Source organism: Cucumis melo, chromosome 10 (assembly GCF_025177605.1).
Source record: "Cucumis melo cultivar AY chromosome 10, USDA_Cmelo_AY_1.0, whole genome shotgun sequence".
Lineage (NCBI taxonomy): Eukaryota > Viridiplantae > Streptophyta > Magnoliopsida > Cucurbitales > Cucurbitaceae > Cucumis > Cucumis melo.
In genome coordinates this window covers 246,286-267,467 of record NC_066866.1, presented here as the reverse complement: position 1 = coordinate 267,467, position 21,182 = coordinate 246,286, and the positions used below count along the sequence as shown (strand labels likewise).

General features: G+C 32.2%; 2 protein-coding genes across 7 annotated transcripts; both read left to right on the top strand.

The window, feature by feature from the left end:
• The first annotated feature begins 3 nt into the window (after window positions 1-3).
• On the top strand, window positions 4-9,537 carry LOC103489516 (protein LONG AFTER FAR-RED 3). 5 transcript variants are annotated; one of them, XM_051090964.1, is made up of 15 exons: window positions 11-317; window positions 551-677; window positions 771-934; window positions 2,479-2,585; window positions 2,667-2,790; window positions 3,442-3,636; window positions 3,816-3,901; window positions 4,325-4,432; window positions 5,785-5,880; window positions 5,973-6,071; window positions 6,152-6,226; window positions 7,109-7,240; window positions 7,392-7,507; window positions 8,908-9,084; window positions 9,170-9,537. In XM_051090964.1, exons 3-14 carry the CDS (start codon window positions 853-855, stop codon window positions 9,080-9,082), a joined length of 1,395 nt encoding a protein of 464 aa, XP_050946921.1. In that variant the 5' UTR covers window positions 11-317; window positions 551-677; window positions 771-852; the 3' UTR covers window positions 9,083-9,084; window positions 9,170-9,537. The 5 variants fall into 5 exon arrangements, 4 of the variants coding, with proteins under 4 accessions (XP_050946921.1, XP_050946920.1, XP_050946922.1 ...); XM_051090963.1 differs by having other exon boundaries at window positions 759-934; XM_051090965.1 differs by having other exon boundaries at window positions 12-317; window positions 862-934.
• A 6,305-nt stretch (window positions 9,538-15,842) lies between these two features.
• On the top strand, window positions 15,843-19,971 carry LOC103489517 (protein LATERAL ROOT PRIMORDIUM 1). Of its 2 annotated transcripts, none has more exons than XM_008448742.3 (2): window positions 15,843-18,679; window positions 19,319-19,971. In XM_008448742.3, the coding sequence occupies exons 1-2, from the start codon at window positions 18,001-18,003 to the stop codon at window positions 19,549-19,551; spliced, it is 912 nt and encodes a 303-aa protein (XP_008446964.1). In that variant the 5' UTR covers window positions 15,843-18,000; the 3' UTR covers window positions 19,552-19,971. The 2 variants fall into 2 exon arrangements, with proteins under 2 accessions (XP_008446964.1, XP_050946919.1); XM_051090962.1 differs by having other exon boundaries at window positions 16,173-18,679; window positions 19,276-19,971.
• The last annotated feature ends 1,211 nt before the right edge of the window (window positions 19,972-21,182 follow it).

Sequence of the window (21,182 nt, the reverse complement as noted above, 5' to 3'; positions counted from 1 at the left end):
TTAGTAAAATTATGTTTTTAGCCCTTGGAATTAATTGTAATGAAACCAAAGCTGCGCGCGCAATGGTCCACTTTGCAACCAAACCACTTCACTTCACTTCACTCCACTCCACTCCTCCAAGCTTGTTTCCAATCCCATTCTCCATTCATCTTCAACTTGGAGCACCAATCGCGATGCTCTCGTCTTCATGTGCCATGGCGGATTTAGTACTGAAGAACGCACTGATTTTTACCAGCGACGATTCTCTTCCTTTCGCCGATTCCATGGCCATTCTCGACGGCAGGATTCTCCGCCTCGGCACCTACTCCGCTGTTCAGGTTCTTCAAACCTCAAACCTCTAACCTCTCCCTTCCACTTTTATTTACATACCACTAGAACCTGCGCGCTATCTTTGACAGAGGCATTTCGAGTTATGTACTGGAAGTTATATAGTTTCTAATCATTGTACTCGAGTCTTGTACAGGATGATTCTAGAATTTCATCTCTTCTTTCAACGTAGCTTATTCTCTGTTTCAGAAATCGACGCATGTTTTTCCCTTCTCTTATGTAGTATATCTTCATTTATGTGAATATAGGACTTGGTTGGATCAGGGACAAAAGAGTTGAATCTCGGGGGAAAAGTTGTGGTTCCTGGTTTTATTGATGCACATGGCCACTTAATTTATCAAGGACTGCAGGTTTTAGTGAAGCTTCGTGTATTTGAACTGATTGCGTTACTAACTCACTGAATTCTGCTTCCCCTGTTGAACCGTTTTCAGTTTTATTTTCAGTGGAATCTTCGTATGCTTTTATCGATGTCTCAAAAGTTTGATTAGTGATTACTTTTTGTTATTTGTTGGCGGCTAACCTCGTATGAATCAGATGAAGCAAGTGAACCTTCATGGTGTAAATCATAAACACGAGTTTGTGACAAGGATTGCAGAAGCAGCTAAAAGTAATTTTCTCTCATTTAAGTGTTCACGATTCCAGTGAAAAATGTTGTCTTATTCATCAAACGTATTCGGCTGTTGGTTACAATTGCGTGGTCTTCTCATATTTTCAACCTGGTTTACTTATAAGTTTAGCATTGCTTCTTGATAATATTGTGGTTTTAATGATCTTCTTAAATCTCGTTTAGTATTTAAAGTGTTTGTTCTATGTCGCTTTAAATAGACAAATGCTTTTAAATGACTTTTTGCCATCTGATTGGTGCAAAATGGAAACAAACAAGAGAATAATTATTATCATAGGTTTAGCCTGGGTGGGACTTATGGAGGCGAGGACAGGTATATAATTTTTCTTGGTTTCCATTTCAATATTTAGATGCTCATATTTTAAATTATAAATGATTTGGAGGGATTTTTCTTACTTTTTATTGAGTCTCCTGATCCCAACTAAAAAACCTCTCCTGCAGCCATAGTAAATATTCCAAGCTTATTTGTTTGAAATGTGATTTCACTGAAAGATCTTGGAATTATATCTTCCATTCCTCAAGCTTCTCTTAGAAAAAGATCTTGCATTCTTCTGGCTTCAATTGGCAATTCTTTCAGCTAAATTAGATTCTTGGTGGAACTGCAATATTTAATGGGACCTAAAAACCTCAAGTGGGAAGTTACAAGATTTTGTTAAGTGCTGCGTATGGTCAGTTCCAGTTTGGTAATAGCTTGATTGTGCCTTATCCTATTTTGTCTTGTTTTAAGAAACATTGAGGAACTATGAAACAAACCTTAGTTCAATAGAAAAACAAAGGTACACGAGATGGATAACTCATTCTTTTATGGAACCTAGGAGATAGAAAGAACTCCCAATTGGTCAAGTATAATGGAAGAAATTTATTTGGAAACTCTTACTAATACAAGACTCCTCCTATTAGACATTCTGAAAGAAATAGAATACCGAGAAAACAATGACATTTTCTCATACTAATGCAAGTTAGTGAAAGAAATTATTAGGAAACTCTTACTAATTCAAGACTATTCCCATTAGGAATTTTGAAAGAAAAAAATACTAAGAAAATAACCACATTTTCTACTAACCACATTTTCTACTTTTGTTGGGCTGAGTTTCTTTGATTCTTAATGCTTTTTTTTCCTCGGGTCTTTCTTTAGTTGCCTAGATGGCAGTAGCAACCTTGTACTTTTTTCTTTTGTTTTTCTTTTCCTGCTACAAATTAAAACAAATACATACTAACCATTATGGGTTGACCTAGTAGTAAAAAAGAAGACAGTCTCAATAACTAACTAGGAGGTCATGGATTCAAACTACGGTGATCACCTACCTAGGAATTAATTTTCTATGAGTAACTTTATGTTGTAGGGCCAGACGAGTTGTCTCATGAAATTAGTCGAGGTACGCATAAGCTGACCTGGATCCTCATGAATATAACAACAACGAATGTATACTGTATTTTTCGCTTCTAAATAATTTATTATAATATTTTGGGCATGTATGTGATGATTCCGAGAGCCATCTAATTTTGAGCTTTTCAAAACTTTTCAGACACTAAGAAAGGAAATTGGGTACTGGGTGGTGGATGGAATAATGATCTTTGGGGAGGTGACTTGCCAATGGCTTCTTGGATTGATGATGTTACGCCATCTAACCCTGTAAGCCATTTCTTTCTTTAAGGTGACTACTACGGAACATATCTTCTGTAATTTATTTTTCATTCAAAACTTGGCGTACAGGTTCTTCTGTCAAGGATTGATGGTCATATGAGTTTGGCTAATAATGTAACACTTAAGTTGGCTGGCATCTCTAATTTAACGGAAGATCCAGAAGGCGGGACCATAGTAAAAACTACCGGCGGAGGTACTGTTTTACAGTTTGGTTGAGATTTAAAAATTTTGTAGGAAGAAAAATATTTGAACTATGGAAACATTGAAAAGAACTACGGAGAAATAAGAGGATTGGTTATTTTTTATATTACAAGAATAATTTAAAAAATAATTTCTATTTTAAACACGAAAGGAAAAAAAGAAAAAAAGAAAGAAAAGGCCAGGTGTAAATGTTGAGATACTTCAACGTGGTTGAGACATCTAATTTGTGAGTAATACATATGGACTCTAGCTCAAATATGCTAATCATTGTGGTTTATTATATCTGGATGGGCTTGAATTTTGATTGAAGTCTTACAATCAAGGTCACGCCGATATCAAATATGAAGTTACTGTTTCTTTTTTCATAAATTTATTGGTTAGGGAATGAAGCAAAACAGACTTGAAGTAAAAAAAAAATACTTTGTAGCAGGAAAATTATACCATCTTCTGTTTAAAAGGGTCCCCAAAAAAGCCCCTCATTGTACTATGAAATTTCATTTCTCATTCTTTGTTCTTTTGTGAAGAAAACTAGTCAACTTCATTTCTCTTTTTCTGCTTTCTTTTCCTTTTTGTACGTTTCTGTTGTCAATTGATCTTAATGAGGTCAAATGAAGTTATCTATAATTTAGTTTCTGTACCCCAGATCCTACTGGCTTGCTGATTGATTCTGCAAGGAAGTTGGTCCTACCTTTTATTCCGAAGGTTTCAGTAGAGGAGAGAAGAGAAGCATTGCTAAGGGCCAGTAATCTTGCCCTGGCTAGAGGTGTTACAACAATAGTTGATTTTGGAAGATACTATCCAGGAGAATCAGTGGAATTATCATGGGAAGATTTTTCTGGTAATTTTTCTATTGTTTTAATTACTAGTTCAGGCCTCTCTCTAACTTGTCTTGGTTTGCTTCCTCAATTGTCTGCTTTTACGGCAGGACTCACAATAGGCAGATATGATTACTTATTTGTTTCCTACCTTCTTGTAGTAAATCAATCTTTTTTTGGTGCAATAATTTTAAATGGGCAGATGTGTATCAGTGGGCAGATTCTTCAGGGAAGATGATGATCAGGGTTTGCTTATTTTTTCCAATGGAAACATGGTCATCTCTACACGTATGACACCCAATGGAATGTTATTTAAATGATGTTTGTCATATTTCCCAAGTTTGTGTTGCTAACTTCTATAATTCATATCTGGAACATATATACGCCATTTTAGAATATGCTGCTTAATTTTACAGTAAGAAACATAAACGTGCAAACCGACATTGGTATGGGCTGTCCTTATTGTATTGAACTTTTGGCAAATGACTTTATATGTCAACTCATCCCATGTTAGAAATGGTGTGAACTTCATCTACTTTTAGATTAGTTTAACCTTCATGCTTATTTGTCCAGCACGAAGTCTCTGTTTCAATTGACATGCTACTTATGACTTTGCAACAGCCTCACTTGTACAGGCTCCTTTGATCGCTTTACTTGCTTCAGTATCTTCCCTTGTTTATTCTTGCTTCTAATTTTTTTTATCCTCTCCAGGATCTTATCCACAAAATGGGTCAGGTGTTGAGCCCATGGATTTACTTGGGTGGTGTCAAGGGTTTTGCTGATGGGTCTTTAGGTTCACATACTGCTTTGTTTCATGAGGTGAGAGCATCTGATGTAGCTAGTATAAGAGGGTTTTGTTATAATTTGTTTTAGTTGGTTGTTAGTTTAGTTTAGTTTCATTAGTTGCTTTAAATCCTCTATAATTGGAGATTCATCATTTATGTTTTGGAATGTTGAAAATTATAATAAATATTCCTTATGATTCTAAGACATTTCCTTTGATGTTTGGTTGCATAAAATTGGTACGGAAGAAACTTTGTAAGAAGCTGAGGGCCCGAATAATGAAAGGTTTTTGGTTCAAGATTGCTGAAATGAAAAGTTCTTTGGCTTGACATTCCATATTTTCCAGCTAAGAAGAGGAGGTTTTCCATGGGTTTCTAGAATAATTCGATGATGGTCATGATCAGACAATTTGAAGAACGTAGATGAACAGCCTTACTTTAACATGATTTTCTCTACTCAAGAATGTAGAGGATGAATTTTTTTATGGATTTAAGGAATATTTCGATGAGGAAGATGAGCTTTTGTATTGCTTGGAAAAACTATTTGTTGAAAATGAAATATCAAAAAAGGAGAAACGATATTATTGCAAAGGAAAACCTTTTTTTACTGTTTGAGTGACTAGATAATGAGGAGGGATATGAATGGAATAAATCTTGGGAGCAAATAACAAACTTTGAGGATGTAGATGGAGATGTTCAGTTTGGATATATGTTTCTTCTTTAAGAACCTAGAAGCCATAAGGAACTATTTTACAAATATGTAACTATCTGACAGTTTGATAAGATGTTGTGTTAGATTTTCAATGGGCTCAAAACAACCTTTTCTATTGGTCTTTTTTTTGTATCCTAGGAAGAAGTAGCTTTGAAGCAAGATTTCTGACTTTGAAATTGGGAAAACTCAAGTGTGAGTTTTTCTATTTAAAAAGGAATGGAAATATTATCGATGTACCATATAATGGTAGAGTTATTTCTATAATTTTGTTTAAGTTGATTGTTAGTTGGTTTAGTTTGATTTGATAGTTACTCTTTTATAAATAGGAAATTCATCATTTGTGTTGAGGGACTTTTAAAATCATAATAAACATTCCTTTGAGGATTCTCTGAGATTCTTACTTTTGCTGTTTGGTTGGATCAGCACCACCAGGCAGGCATTTGAGTTTGATATGTTCAAAGTTGAAACATTCATTGGAAGTCTGTGGCTATTAGTTGAGATCATATGGTCAATGATCAGTTGCAGTTTCTTTTTGAGGCCTACCATGGTTCTTACGACTTTATGATAATAATTATCACATTGAGCTTTTTAAAAGCGGAAGTATCTTCACCATGTTCTGTATTTCTAGTAATACTCTCATTGTACATTGTTTCGTAACTATCTATGTTACCATGTAGCCTTACGTTGATGAGCCCGACAACTGTGGCATGCAAATCACAGAACGTGAGAAGCTTTTCAACTTGACCATGGAATCAGATAAATCAAAGCTTCAGGTATTTTACCTTCTGTTAATCTTTACTATTCGTCTAAATAAGTATGATTGCAACATGATTGATTCAATAGATTTACCTTAAATTTTGTTCAGGTTGCTATCCATGCCATAGGTGACAAAGCAAATGATATGGTCCTTGATATCTACGAATCTGTTATTTCCACAAATGGGCCAAGGGATCGAAGATTTAGGGTAATGGCTTTGAGAAATACCGAAGCTAATTAATGTCTTGATAAATATACCTCATCATTATTTTGGATTCTCATGAATAGGTCGAGCATGCTCAACATTTGGCACCTGGAGCTCCTCAACGATTTGGTAAACTAGGGATTATTGCTTCAGCCCAGGTCTCTTATTGTTTTCATATTGTATCACTGTTGACATGTTGCCCCCATTTTCAAATTCTCGGATCAAGGATTGATGATACCTGGGCCATGAGGCAAGAATGATATAAACCAAAGAAAAAAACCTGTAGAAACTATTCATATTGAAACCTTGTGCTGTGGCTAAAAGTCATTTTACTTCTTCATTTTGGGTGTCAGTGGTGCTCTCATGACATGGTTCTATTTTTCCAATATTACATGATTGTATGCTATGTGCTGATAGGTTATGTATTTAGTTTCAGCATAATCTGTTACCCCTTGTAAAAGATTTTTTTTTACAAAATTCTCATATCTAATGAAAGTCATGCATCACATTAAATTATTTATATGATGGACAGAGTTTGGACAAATTTTAATACATAAAAAGATAGAGGTCTTTTCGTTGTCTTGGACTAGAGAAGGGGAAAGGAGACAACCTCGTCGTAAGTGACCTAAGTAGAAATTATGAGATGTAAATGAAGCTTTGATGCTTGTGTTGTGAGTTGTACCTTGTACATTACATGTGAAAATTAAAATTATTATCTACACCAATTAAGGCTGGTTCGAAATGCCTACAAAAGTATTTTAAGTGCGAAAAAATGTTTTTAAGTATCTAAAATGTCATTTCAAAAGCGTTTAATCTTTAACTATTAATTTGAATTGTTAATCCCTTTTTCCATTTTCCTCTTCTTTAAGTTTCCCTTCTTCTGCTGGTTACAAGTTGTCAAAACATTTTAATTTCGTCAAGTGTTCTTTTTAGTTTGATTTACAGTTTGGTTTTAACATTACTATTTAGCATGTTGGTAGCTCAGTATCCTTTCGATGGTTTCATCTAAGTTATTGATGATCTAATCTGTTTCTTGGCAGCCCGAACACCTTCTGGATGATGCGGAGTCTGCGACAAACAAACTTGGGGCACAGAGAGCTGAAAAAGAATCTTTTTTATTTAGATCACTTTTAACTTGCAAAGCATCCTTAGCATTTGGTTCCGACTGCCCGGTAAGCTTCTGACGTTTTTATAACTTAAATACTGCACAGGTCCAATCCTGTATATTGCTGTTTTTAAGAACTGTACTTTAGAGGGGGAAAATAACTTCTAAATTACATACATGTACAAAGTTGAATATTTAAGATTGGTTTTTGTGTGTAGGTTGCAAATATCAATCCATTGGGTGGTATCAGGACTGCAATGAGAAGAATACCTCCGTCCTGGGATCACGCTTGGATGCCATCAGAGTGCCTCGCACTGGATGAAGCCATAAAGGCGTAAGCAATACTCTGAAATCACTTTCTCAGATGTACTTGTTTAGTTTGCTTTTGTCTGTTTCTAATTCCAGTGTCTGTTCGGTACTTATAGAAGCAACGCAGTTTTCCTAAGTATTAACCTTATAATATGGGGCCAGACCTAGACTAGTGATGAAAAAATTACTATCTCAAATTGTGTGGTAAATCTCTGTTTGAAATGGAGACGGGTTAGTATATAATTCTTAAAATTTCATTTCGGTGATATGGACAGTGATTGGGGGATACATTTCCTCACCCCAAACCTGATCCTACCCACGTTTATTCGATCATATTTGTTCATTTGTTAATTGATTTATTAATAAAAGTGTTAGTTATTTATATATATTAATTACTTCGGAGAAATTGTCGAGAATAAAAAAAAACTGAAACTACTTTTGCATATGGCAAAAAAAAAAATTAAATAAGCTATAGAAAATTTGATGGATTTTGAAATAGTTTTTTTTTTCTGTATTTGAAAATTTTCAAAGTTATAATAGTGGGATAATTTGGTTAATGCTTTTGTTTTGTATTTGCCACTTAGAAAGAAACTCCCGGGTGTTCCATGACAAGGAAAGAGATTGAAGTAATGATTATGACGAACCTTAGTCCATTGCTCGTGTCTTTGTAATTAACTCTACTTCCGGTGCTGTGTTTTCTTTATTAAACTCAAGAGGTCTAGACTTTATATTTTACTTTTTTTTTCCTCCAAATAAATGAAATCAAAGAAAAGTATTTCCTTTTAAAAAATTAAGTAAATTAACTCAAGCAAAATTGAAAAAACTGTTATTTCTGGCCGTTGGATATATATTTTCTATATCTTGTTTTATTTATTTACTTTTTTTCTTTAATTTTTTTTAAAAAACTAAAGAGGCAGTTTCAAATATAGCAAAAGGAAAAAAAAAAGCAAAATATATCCAATTCTCTATACCCCATTTAAGTGTCTTTTACTATATGTGAAAATAGTTTCAATTATTTTTGCAAACAATTTTTGCTATATGTGAAATTAGTTTCAATTTAAATTGTGATTTTTTTTCTGCATGAAAATACCTGTTGGGAGATATCTCAGACCTGTTTGATTCTTCGAAAATATGGGGTGAGGATAGAAGTTAAAATCCTCCGTGGGGTCAAGGTCCATATCCCGACCTACCTGTTGTCATTAGTTAACGCTTCAAGGGACGCATAGACTTATTTCTTCTCTTGATGTACCTGAAAATTCAGAATTGTTAATTGTTAGGCTGGATACCTTTTAATTTTTTTTCTGTTTCTAGAACTGGAAAACCTTTTTCATTAGTAAGTAATATGCAGGGTTTCATGTAAGCATCACTTTCCTCTCTTTAATGAATTCAACTTCCATTCAAGAAAATTGGACATCGACCTTGCAGGTATACAATATCCGCTGCTTATGCATCCTTTCTTGACAAAGATCTCGGATCTCTGTCCCCAGGAAAGCTTGCAGATTTTGTTATATTATCTACAGATTCATGGGATGAGTTCGAAGCTGAAGGATCAGCTTCTATTGAGGCAACGTATACCGGTGGTATACAGGCCTATCCTTAAAGGTGCGTGCTTATATGCTAAAGAATGCATCAAATCCAAAAGTGAAGGCTCACTCCCCTAACCCTCTGGTTTTTATCTTGGTAATAGTTTCTGAATTCAAAAGGCGACATGCGTCGCCAGGCTAAGGATCTCATGTGGCACAGCTGTTGGACCAAACTCAAAATCCAAGAGGTACCTCTCACTTTAGTTCTAAGATAAATTTGAGCATAGGTTACCATATCTTAAATTTTCTTTGACATAAAACACTGTTTGCTGGTCAATAATGCATGTGAATATTAACATGGAAAGCATGTGGGTATGGTCGTAATAGTTCAAGGTTCAATGCATGCTATGAAATTCACAATCAGTGCTATTTTTTAGTTTCCAGCAGTAGCTTGGTTTTCAACTTTTCCAGTTTAGACACTGCCTTCAATGACGTTCAATCAATGTCATTTTCATTGCACTTTTTTTCTTAATTTTTATTTTTGCTTGTTTGCTAATTTCTCTAGTAATTACCCATTAGCATAGTTTTTGGGCTCATCAAATCAGCACTAATTATTAGCTGAAATTTTGCCGAGGACTTCCGTATTTGTTTGTCTGGAAATTTCTATTTAGCTACAGTATCAGGCTTTTTTAAAAAATAAAAATAAAAAATTAATTTATATAAGTTTTAAAAAAGGAAAAAGAAAAAGAAAAAACATTACCCTTTAGCTTTAATTGCTTAGGTATCAGATTTAGGGAGTAGATAAGATTATTTCCGTGTCTTTTTTTGTTTACCGTGGCATCAATATTAATGTGGCCAAAAACTAAAGAGAAAAAGGAAGGTTTTGTTTCATTGGGATTTCTTCTAAATTCCTTAAATGGAAATAGTGAACATTTGCCTTGTTGGTAAAAATTGATTTTTTTTCTCTCTAAAAAAGCTATTGATGATAAATCTAAGGTTGCCTTAGGGTTTAATCCTATCTATTGTTCATTTTCATCTTAAAAAGTTCGAAATTTTTATTTTGGTCTACATTGAAGGATTTTGTTTCCACTTTTTTTTACCTCTTAAATTTAAAATCTTAATTTTAGCCCTTCCTCTCCCATTAAAGTATAGAATCAGTCATATCATTCAAACTTTCTTCCAAATTATTAAAAGAAAAACGGGATGAATAATTTTTATTCGTATGACATTCCTAAAAGAGAAAGAGGTTCGTTTTCCATTTAAACGATCACATATAAGGTAGGGGACTAATTACGAATTGCGAGTGTAATACAAGTTGAGTCAAAATTGTATCTTTAATTGTTTTATAATCGGACAAAATATTAATGTGACAAAGTTGAAGTTTTAGAAAGATTAAATTCCAAAATTAAAAAGTAGGCAATAGTGTTGGAATTAAAATGCTTTTTCTTTTTTTCTTTACTTATTTTTCATATACTAAAGTTTCAAATTTTTTAAAAATATAATTGCTAAGGTTGTATGTTTAATCCGGCTTAAAATACCATTAGATTTCATTCTGTTTCAAAATGTTTAAATCTTGTTAAATTAGTAGGAAATACATTTAATTTAAGATATGCCATTTGAGTATTCGAGAATATATAAACTAAAATAAAACAAGTTTTAAAAAAATTAAGATTTATAGAGAATATGTACAAAATTTTGAATAACTAAAATGGAATGAAATTAAGAATAGGTGGGCTAAAATAATTTTTTAACCACGAATGATAAATACGGAAGTAAATACTAATGTTATTTAATGTTATATTTGTGGCATAAAAAAGTTGTTTATTGTTTTTGTAAAATATCTTATGGTTTTCTAATATAGTTTCAAAGTAGCAAGTAGATATGTGTTTTGACTTGCCCTCTTCTTTTTTCCAAATTATTCTTTGAAATTATTTGGTGCCCATCAAATCGGGTAAACAGAGTCTTTGAAATGAACTTTATTGTCGTTTCTGAAACACAAATTTCATTGTTCAAATAAAAATCAAACAAGAAGTTGGCTATGTGTTTGAAAGAAAAGAAATGAGAAAAGAAAAAAATCGAGATATCAACTTTATTTCTTTAGTGAGTGTCAATCGGTTAGATTTTTTTTTCAAGTGTCGAAGATAAAGAAGAGAGAAACCACTCTTGAATAATTTCCAATTTGACATGTTTGACACAAAATATGTGATTGTTTATCAAACTTTTTGCTTAGTTGTTTTCGTTGAGCTTTTAGAATAATCTTTTAACTTTAGGTTGGAGAGATTTTTTGGACCATTCAATAATCTATCAATTGGCTACGGAAAAAAAAACTTAAATAGGTTTCCAATCCAATTTAAACCCTAAAATTTGAGTCAGGGAGAGGGTTTAGGAAATTATTAATTTTTTTAATCAAAATTTAAATACTTTAATTTATCTACTAACACTTTATAAGTAAAATCTCATAAAACTTGAACGGTAAATATCAACTATTCAAGATATATATTACAAAATTTAAACAAAGATAAGCATTATAACCGTTTGTAAAAAAAATGTTAAAAAGTTAAAATACTAAAAAATATACAAGATCTAGTGCAACTCAATTAAGTAGTTGGAGAAATTAACTCAATCCAATTTGAAAACAAAATTAAACCTACCTGACCTTTATAATTTTGATTGGATAGTCTACATTGTATGAATTATCGAGTCATTTGGATGCTTTTTTTCTTTTAAAATAACGTTGAAGTATTCTTAAAAACTACACGAAATCATAAGTTGTAAAAAGGCTACACTCTTGTATAGACACAGCCCTTTGAAACAATTCTATAAAGTTTTCAACATAAAACAAGCTTGAAGTTGAACGGTAACTTAAATTTTTCTTGAGTTTTTAATTTCTTAAACCTAAAGCACTAAGGTCGTGTTGGATTTTTTTTCCACTTTTAATTGGGTTTGTTTATTTAAATTATAAATTACATTTAAAATATTAAAAAAAATAGGTTTTTAATTATTTATTATTTTTTTATATATGAAAATTGAATTTATATATACACCCTTTTCACCAATATTTTCCTTTGTTCTTTTCAACTAACTTTTTTTGAAGTCTAAACAAAGTAGTCTTTTTAAAACTTATTTCTTCTTTGAAGCTTAGCTAAGGATTCAATTTCAATTGTTGCTTTTTAAAAGTCTGGAGAATGAAAATTATGTGTTATAAAAAAAGGCCAAATCATTGTCAGCTTAGTTGATGAGTACAATTTTTAGAGGAAAAATGGTAAAGGATGGTATGTAGTAGTGGTAGTATTAGTTTAGATGAAAACATAAAAAAGAAACAAAAGAATAGTGTTGGGATTATTAGGAAGAGGGAAGACCTAAAGAGTTGGAGAAGTAGAATAGGTGGTGGTTAGGTTAGTGTTGGTATGGTACATTATTTCAGTCTTAGCTCATTGGCATTTTGCTGTTGAAATTTGAAAATATATATGTATATTTTGGTTGGTTTTGATTTGGACTATTATTAGTCCTCAACCCTAAACCCACTTCTTTTTACCTTTGAATTTACTTCTATATGCCTATTCCCTTAGCTTTATACTAACTTTTACCCTACTCTCCTCTCTTTTTCTATCACTATCTCTACCTAGTTTCATTACCTATTTTCTTTTCTTCCAATCTATACCTATTCTTGATTTATATATATAGTCTATAATCAAAGTTTTCATTTTTGTTCTTTCTTTTTTACTTCCGTTTTCTCTTCATTTTCAACATTCTTGATTGAAACCTTGACCAATGGCTTGGAGAGAGAATAGGGGGATGAAAATGATGTAGTCAGATATAAAATCTTTTTGGTTGCATACTTATCTTTGTTATCGTGTTTCATGCCTTTGTTTACAAAAATGTGTTCTGTTAGCGTTAACACATCAAATATGAAATATATAGGTTGGATCGTTAATTTTGATATTTTTGTTTAGTTGATATTTGAATTTTATAAAAGGCTTTTTAATTCTTAAATCTATATCTAAATGTTTTTAACTTTTACCCATTTTCTTTTTAATTTCATAGTTCTACTAGACATAAGCTTAAAGGAGATAAAGTTTCAATAAATAGCATCATCTATAGTAGCTCATTTACCTAGGAATTTAGGTTTTCTTGATACTCAAATGTTATAAGACTAGATGCATTGTTCCATAAGATCAATCAAGGTGCACATAAATTTAGAAAATCAAGACACGGATTTATAGGTTGAATCCGTGGTTTGTACGTAGAACTTTTAGAAGTAAAAAGTAGCATAATTGCTAATATTGGATCTTAATTGATAGTATATTCATCTTTCTCGGTTAGAAAAGCCATTCAAAGTTAGGAGAAATGGCACTTAAACCACTTCCTTCTCAATATATACACACATATATATGAATTTAATGATTGGATTGGATTTTTCAACCACCGAACTAAATTAATAATTTGAACTTCAGAAGAAAAAAACTAAATAATAGCTTAAAAACTAATTCAAATTGGGATTACTTTCCCATCAATTAATCATTATTTATAGAATTATATTTTATATTGAACCAATTTCCCTTGAACCCATTTGAAAATGTGTGTATATTAATTTCATTATTGCTCCTAAAGTTCTTGGTCGCAATAAAGTGTTCTGCACCCCACCCCTCATCACCGGGGATACGGTGGGTTCCTCTTTTTATTTATTTAAAAACATTGTTTTTTACCATTTAGAAAAGAAAAGAAAGACTTGTGGTTGAAAAGTTGATAAATTTAAAACATATAGATACGATTTGTATCCATTAAGTTAGTTGTATTTGATTTTGTGATCTTGTAGAATGAAATTAGTGTAATTTCAAAATTAGTGATATAGGTTAGAGTTGGAGACTTCTTAATTTGAACCTAATAAATGTTGGGTGGAGAAGGAGAGGGTAGGATGGGGTTAACCCTCTTTGTTATCAAATCACTCTAAATTCTAAACATGAATATGGTTGATTTTTTCTTTTTTCCATTTTGAAAAGAGGTTAAAGAAAAAAAGTGTACAAAGTTTCTATTATATTTGAAATCGACATTGTCATTATTTTTAATAAACAAGTATCAATTATAAATATTCAAATCACACAAATTATTGAAACATTAATACTAATACTCTAAAAATATCTTCTATGCTAGGGATAGAAAAATACTTTGTTGTTTTCACATCTTAATCGTACAATATAATTTTGTCACTCCTATTAGTCTATACTATTTGAGATGTCATTATTTTTCTATTTGTTCACATGAAGATGTCTATTCAATCTAAACTTTAATTATAGTAACAATAACTTCAGGTTATTTATTTAAGTTCTTAATTAATGATTAGTTTTATTGCTCTGGGACAATTTTAGCAATGAATTTGCATCTTCATAAAAAAAAATGTTCATTTAATTTTGGTTCAAATAGGGTTTTCATACTTCAACTTATTTGATCTTGTATTTTCATATTTTGTCCTCAATGTTTAAATTTGTTTTGTTTCTTAGTCCCTTTTAAATGTTTTTCCCGCAAGTTTTAGACTCATTGCTTGTTTTTAAAAATCTTTTACCCAAATGTAAAAACAAATTATGGGGTTGATTAGTAAAGGCTTTATTTTAAGTTAATTACTCGTTTATAAAACGTTTTTGGTTTATTAGTAAAGAATCCATTATGAGTTGGAATCTCTTGTTTTGTAATTATTTTTGTTAAAAATAATAAGAAATTTCAGAAGCTTATTATATGCTTATCTCTGAGAATTCTTTTGGGATTGTGTATGGAATCTCTACTTTTTCGTTTTAAATAAATAAATGATGTCTTAATTGAAAATTCAAATTTTTTTAAGGGGAGGGGTCTAACTAAAAATTTATAATACTTGAGGAACTAAATAGATGATTGGATAAAAAGGGTGCCTAAAATTTTAACTTTACAAAATTAAATAATAATGGCAAAAAATACTAAATTTTGTAGAAAACGTTTCTTCTAAGAGTGAAGTGATACACATGAAATTGAGATCAACAAAACTATGAGATTCATGAGAAAAAAGAATGGAAATTGGAAATGAAAGTATTATTGAAGAATAATAATTCAAGTAGTTTGATATTTTATGTTGTACCAAATCGGAATTTGGAAAAGGAAAAAAAATGTTCACTATATATGTTTAAGTATGGTAATTTAAAAACAACCCACTTGTTAATTTTTTTTTTTTTTTTTTTTTTTTTTTTTTTTTATAAACAAAGAAGTTATGGAGTGATTATTATGTAATAAGAAGTGCCCATTCCCCCACAAGTGACCCATAAAAAAGAAAAAGGGATGGACTTAGAGGTAGAGGGTGGTATGTAAAAAAGGTAAAGAGATTAAAAAAGAAAGTGAAAAGGGGGAAGGAAGTTAAAGATAAAAGAATAAAAAGAATGGAGTATAAAATAGGGGTATAGGGGGTGGGGGGGAGGGGCTATGGGTTATAGAGTTTGTAGCGTTCCATTATAGAGGTTAGGTGGTCCGAAGTCTATGAGTTATAGATTAAATAGATAAATAGATTAAATAGATAGATAGATAGATAGGTCACTCTTTGGGTAACATTTGGATCAATGTAGCTTTGCTCATAATTCACTTTCCTATAACTCTCCTTTTCTTCTTCTTCTTCTTCTTCTTCTTCTTCTTCTTCTTCTTCATTTCTTTTTCTTTATAAACAAATGTGTTATTAGGTATGACATGTGTCTCCTCTTTTTTCCTTTTTTTTTTCTTTTTTTTTTTAATCTCTAACTCCTCCCTACTTCTCTAATTATTTGAGTATTAGGTTCATATTATTCTCCAATTAACTCCTTTTTTTTAATACTATGATACAATAGATGAAATCATTGCTTTTTAAATATTTGATGTAAAACTTGTTAGAACTCCCTATAATCTGTTCTATCACATCTCAAACAACCTGACTTTTTGGGCTTCAGGGTTTGGCATTACCAATTGCTAAAACAAATTAATAAACAAAAATAAAAACATAATTTTTAGCTCACAAACTCTCTTTAACAATGAACTCAAAATAAAATAAAATTCTTTTTAATTATATGAAATTTTATCTATTTTACATAGGAAATTCACATAAAAGCACAATTTGGATCCCATTCCAACTATAGGTGAGTTGATTAATAAAGCTTAAAAAAGGCTTTTATTTATTTACTTACACCAATTTTATTTCTCAACTAAAGATAAGGAAGTAACTTAAAGGATTGTATATTTCGAAGTATTTTAAAAACTATTGACATGTTTTATGCTATTTAATGTGAAGGGATGTTGCATTACCAAAGCTTAAACAATTTCAATATTTTATTCTCTTTATTTTTAATTTTAAGTTAATTGAAATTTGGAATCAGTATTAAAACAACTTTTATCATCATATTCAAAATTATATACATCGAAAATTCGAACATCTAATATTATATTTAAATTATGCCGTATTACACTAATATGATAAATAATGTTGAAAATTAAGTATTTTTTTTCATTGCAAATAAATGTTAACATCCTTACCTTGAAATTTGAACAACATATCAATAAATGAAACTATATATATTTTACTACTATGGGTTGGTTCGTAGAGTTTATGTCTAGTGATGAATTTTAAAAGTTTAAATTTGATTTCTACTATAATATATTTTGATTATATTTAACTATATATTTATAAAACTATGTCTTACACTAAAAAGCTCACATCTTGTTGCCAAGCCTTATCCTACACTATAGCAAGCTGCCGGTGGATTAAAGAAATACATAACTAACTTGTATTAGAAAAATATGTTATGTTGATTGTTGACATAGTTTGAAATTTAATTTAACACTACACTATATTAGAAAATTAGGAGTTGTTTCAAGTTTAACTTCCATTGTTTTATACACGAAAGAAAACCCTATTTTCACAACAAAACAATATAATAGAAAAGTAGATGTCAATTAGATCAAATCTTTTAGTTGAATTAATAATAATAATATAAAAGTAAGAAGAAAAATTATGTAGGATGATTACATTTGATGTAAGTGGTGGGCAAAATGAACCATCCTCTATTATTATATTATTTACATTTTACCATCCAAAAGAAAAGAAAAACTATTGATTTGATTGGACTTCCCCTTTAAACAATGGTTCTTAATAATTAAACTTCATTTAAACCCCCCCCCCCCCCCCCCAATAAAGTAAAACATTATACGGTAAAAAAAAAATGTGGAATGGGTCCTTAAAACTATGGAATTCCTTACCTAATAATTTATTAAAAATCTATAAAATATGTATATAAAAAAATCTAAATTATCACTCTCCAAAGTCTAAACAATCAAATTAGTTAATAACACTCCTAAGTTAGAAATAAATAATAATAATAAAAAAAAGATTAAAATAGGGGTTATTTTTAAAAGGAAAAAAGAAAAAGAGAGAGGGAGAAAAAGGTGAAGGTGGCGTCTCGTTTTGAAATGAAATACAGAATTGAATTGAAATATCCAAAGCCGAAGCCGAAGCCGAAGCCGAAGCCAAAGCCAAAGCCAAATACATTATATCTTTATTATATTTATTATTTATAGTTATTCCCTTTCTTCCTCACAAACCTAAATTAAACTTTGTCACTGCCACAGTTTCAAGAATCATTCTTTCCAATTTCCATTTTCCAATTTCCATTTCCATTCCACTCATCTTCATCATCATCATCATCATCATCTTCTTCTTCTTCTTCTTCTTCTTTCTTGATCTCATCTCATCAGTCATCTGTTACTGTGAAATGAGACAGAATTCCACTTCATTGCACACAATTGCTTTTGCTCTAATAAAATTTTCTTCTTTTTCCCAACACTGCATAATCCCCACATCCCATAACAACTATCTCTCTCTCTCTCTCTCAATTTCATCATAAACACACCCTCTTGGCTCTTTCTATCTCAACCTCTCTTCTTCTAATTTCCTCTTATCACCTTTTTTTTTTCTTCTTTTTTTTTCTTTCTTATTGAGCTTTTTCCAATCAACAAAATGTTGGGTCTTCGAGATGTTCTGTTTATAGCTCCCACACCCTCTTCTCTTCACCAACAGACCCAAATCATTTCTTCTGATCATCATCCATCTCTTCCTCTCCCCTCCTCCACCGCTCTCGGCGTTAGCGTCGGCATTTTCCCCCTTCTCGCTGCAACCCCATGTCTCCCTCCCTCCCAGCCCCCGCCAAATAATCACACACCTGACGATGTCACCGATCGTACTCGCACTTTCGACAATCTTAAGAGAACCCAAGATTTTGGCTTTGGAAAAGGAGAATCCTTGATCGGCGGTCCCGGAAATAATGGCTCCGACGAACATGTGAAAGGCGACGCTGGGGATGGTTCTATGGCTGTATGTAGGGACTGTGGAAACAGAGCAAAAAAGGAGTGCGAGTATCGGAGGTGCAGGACTTGTTGCAAGGGACGTGGGAATCATTGCTCTACGCACGTGAAGAGCACGTGGGTGCCCGCGGCTCGCCGCCGTGAGCGGCAGATGTTGGTGGTTATGGACGGCGTTGCCACTGCTAGTGGCGACGGAGGGTCTTCCGGTTCTTCTTCTGCTGGTGCTAAAAGGCCTAGAGTTTTGATTCCTTCACAGAGTGCTGCCGCCGCCGCCGCCGCTTCCACCTCCAATGCCACCACTCCCCGGAGCTTTGAAACAACCTCTAGCCATCAGGGTAAATCGCTCTCTTACTCTCTCTTTCCATTCTTCCGTTTTTGTTTTCTTGTGCTTCTCAACGAATTCAGAATCATGAGCAGCAATAATGGGATATATCTGTTTACTCTGTTTCTATCTGTTTAATGATTTGGTTACTTGTTTCTTCGTATATAATGTTAGATGACTAGAAATGTATTGTTATTCAGTCTCAAATTTATAAGATTTTTATGAGTAGTTTTTATTTTAGTTCTCTTTAAAGATCTTGCAGCAAATTTAACGAAACATTTTCATTAGGTATGTTGTTGGAAAACTTGCAATTCTTTCACGTTATAACTCTGTTTTTCTCTTCCTTCTCTCTCTCCTTTCTCCAACAAGGAGGGAGTGACTTATATATAGAAGTCGAATTTAGGACCGTTTGTAAATGTCATTTCGAGTGCTTAAAAGATCAGTTTTTTTTTTTTCTTTTTTTTAAGTGTTTGTGTTTAGAAAGGAGTTTAAGTATTAAAAAAGGGGTTTAAGGGTTTAGAAAGTCATTCCAAAACAGGCTTTGTGCTGTTAAAACATGCATATATGTATATATGTATTCTAACTGTGTTTTTTTAACAACAAGATCAGTTTCTAAACCCACCTCTTGGAATTCTCATGACTTTGAAACCAGATGCAAGCTTCAAGAAGTCATTACCGGGGCATGTTCGAGCTCCAGCCGTGTTCAGGTGCCATAGAGTGACTGCCATTAGCAGTGGTGAAGGAGAGTTAGCTTACCAAGCAACAGTCAATATTGGTGGTCATGTCTTCAAAGGCTTTCTCTATGATCAAGGAGCTGATGACAAAAATGCATTCCCATCTATTTCACATCTCCATTTGGACAGTGGTAACCACCACAGGGAATAGACATTCCTTCTCTTCATTCTTCTCCAATTCTCCCTCTGATCACTCTTCTCCTCCTGAAAACTCGGTCTCGACCACTTGAAAAAAAATGATATCTGTGCTAAGATTTCAGAGGTCTGTTGTGTTATCTACAAGTTTTATATAGTTGTTATCATGGTAGTAATGCAATGAGTCTTGCACTAAATAGACCACAAAAGTGCATAGTGGTAATAGAAATTTTCTGTTCTATAGTTGTTCTAGCCTTAAGCTAGGTTTAGTGTAAGATTTATCAAGTTCAAAGATAGTTGGATATTGGTCTTCTGTATATTGTTTAGAAGATGTGTAACTTTCATCTATCCAAATATCTGCCGAAACAAGTTAGCTTGTCTTATTTCATAGCAGCTGTATTATAGTTGGGATACAAGAGTTCGATCTCTTCTGTTACTGTCTATCTCAAAAAGTTTTACAAAACAAATGAAATCGTTCATCTGAGTATGTTCTTGCGAAATGCAACGATGGTGGAACAGGCAAAATGTTTGTAATGCTTCCTCTTTCTACATTTCTATCATTTATCTTCCATCTTTGAACATTTTCAGTGATTTGGATCTTCTCCAATTACGTGAGGGGTTTCGTTAAATGGAAGTCATTTATTTGAATGAGATGAGTTTGATGGTGAATATGTAGGGAGAACCTTAATAAGTAAAGTCGGACCCCACATGACACGAACAAGATAAGCGGAAGATGAAAGTAAGTGAAGTGTGGTTCCATTTTCGTCACATTTTTAGCTAAAAAGAAAGCCAGAGCAATGGAGATGAACACTAAAAACTGAAAAGTGGGAAGAAAGAGCAAAGCCGTGTAAGAATTACCAAAACTTGAAAAGAGTTTAAAGACAAAAAAAGGCACTGATGATTGATGCAGAAGAGAAAAGGATGAATATGAAAACAGTGTTGTACCAATTGAGACTCAGTTGTTAAAGGAGAGGGATTTGCTTCTTCCCAGATGACATTAACAAAAAGGTATGCATTAAAAGGGATGAACAAAATGAATAGGTGAGACCAATAACCCCCACCCCCTTTTTGTCTTTTCATATAGGAATTGTTAGGCCTAAGTGTATGTGTAGGAGATTTGAGTCCAATTACACATCATTGCAAATGCCAAAAACAGATGTGACAAAGTAGTGGTGTGGCAAAAACATGCATTTTTATTATAAACATTACGGGGTTTCAACTTGAATATATATGCTTTTGTTGGAAGGAAAAACAAACTTAAACCCATATTTCATGTTTGACATAATCTTCTTAATACCTTTTTACAAGAGAAGCTACAAAAAAGCCTATGGATTAATAGTAAATTAGTATATACATTAGTCCTCTTCCCCTTTTAGAGCTATTATTTTTTTCATACACTCATATGATTTAACATAATTATATGAGAACATGCACTCCTCTGGGTAGACATCACATCAAAAAGCCAACTTCTCTTGTTAGATATACACAGCATTTTTTTTCATATGTTTTACACATGATATGAATTGCTCTCTTAGAAATAAAATAAAATAAAAATGAGGAGGGGCTTAACTTTTTTCCAACAAAAAATAGTGTCATTTTTACTCTCTTAAATTCTTCTGCAAAACAAACAAATTAAATGTAGGTTGT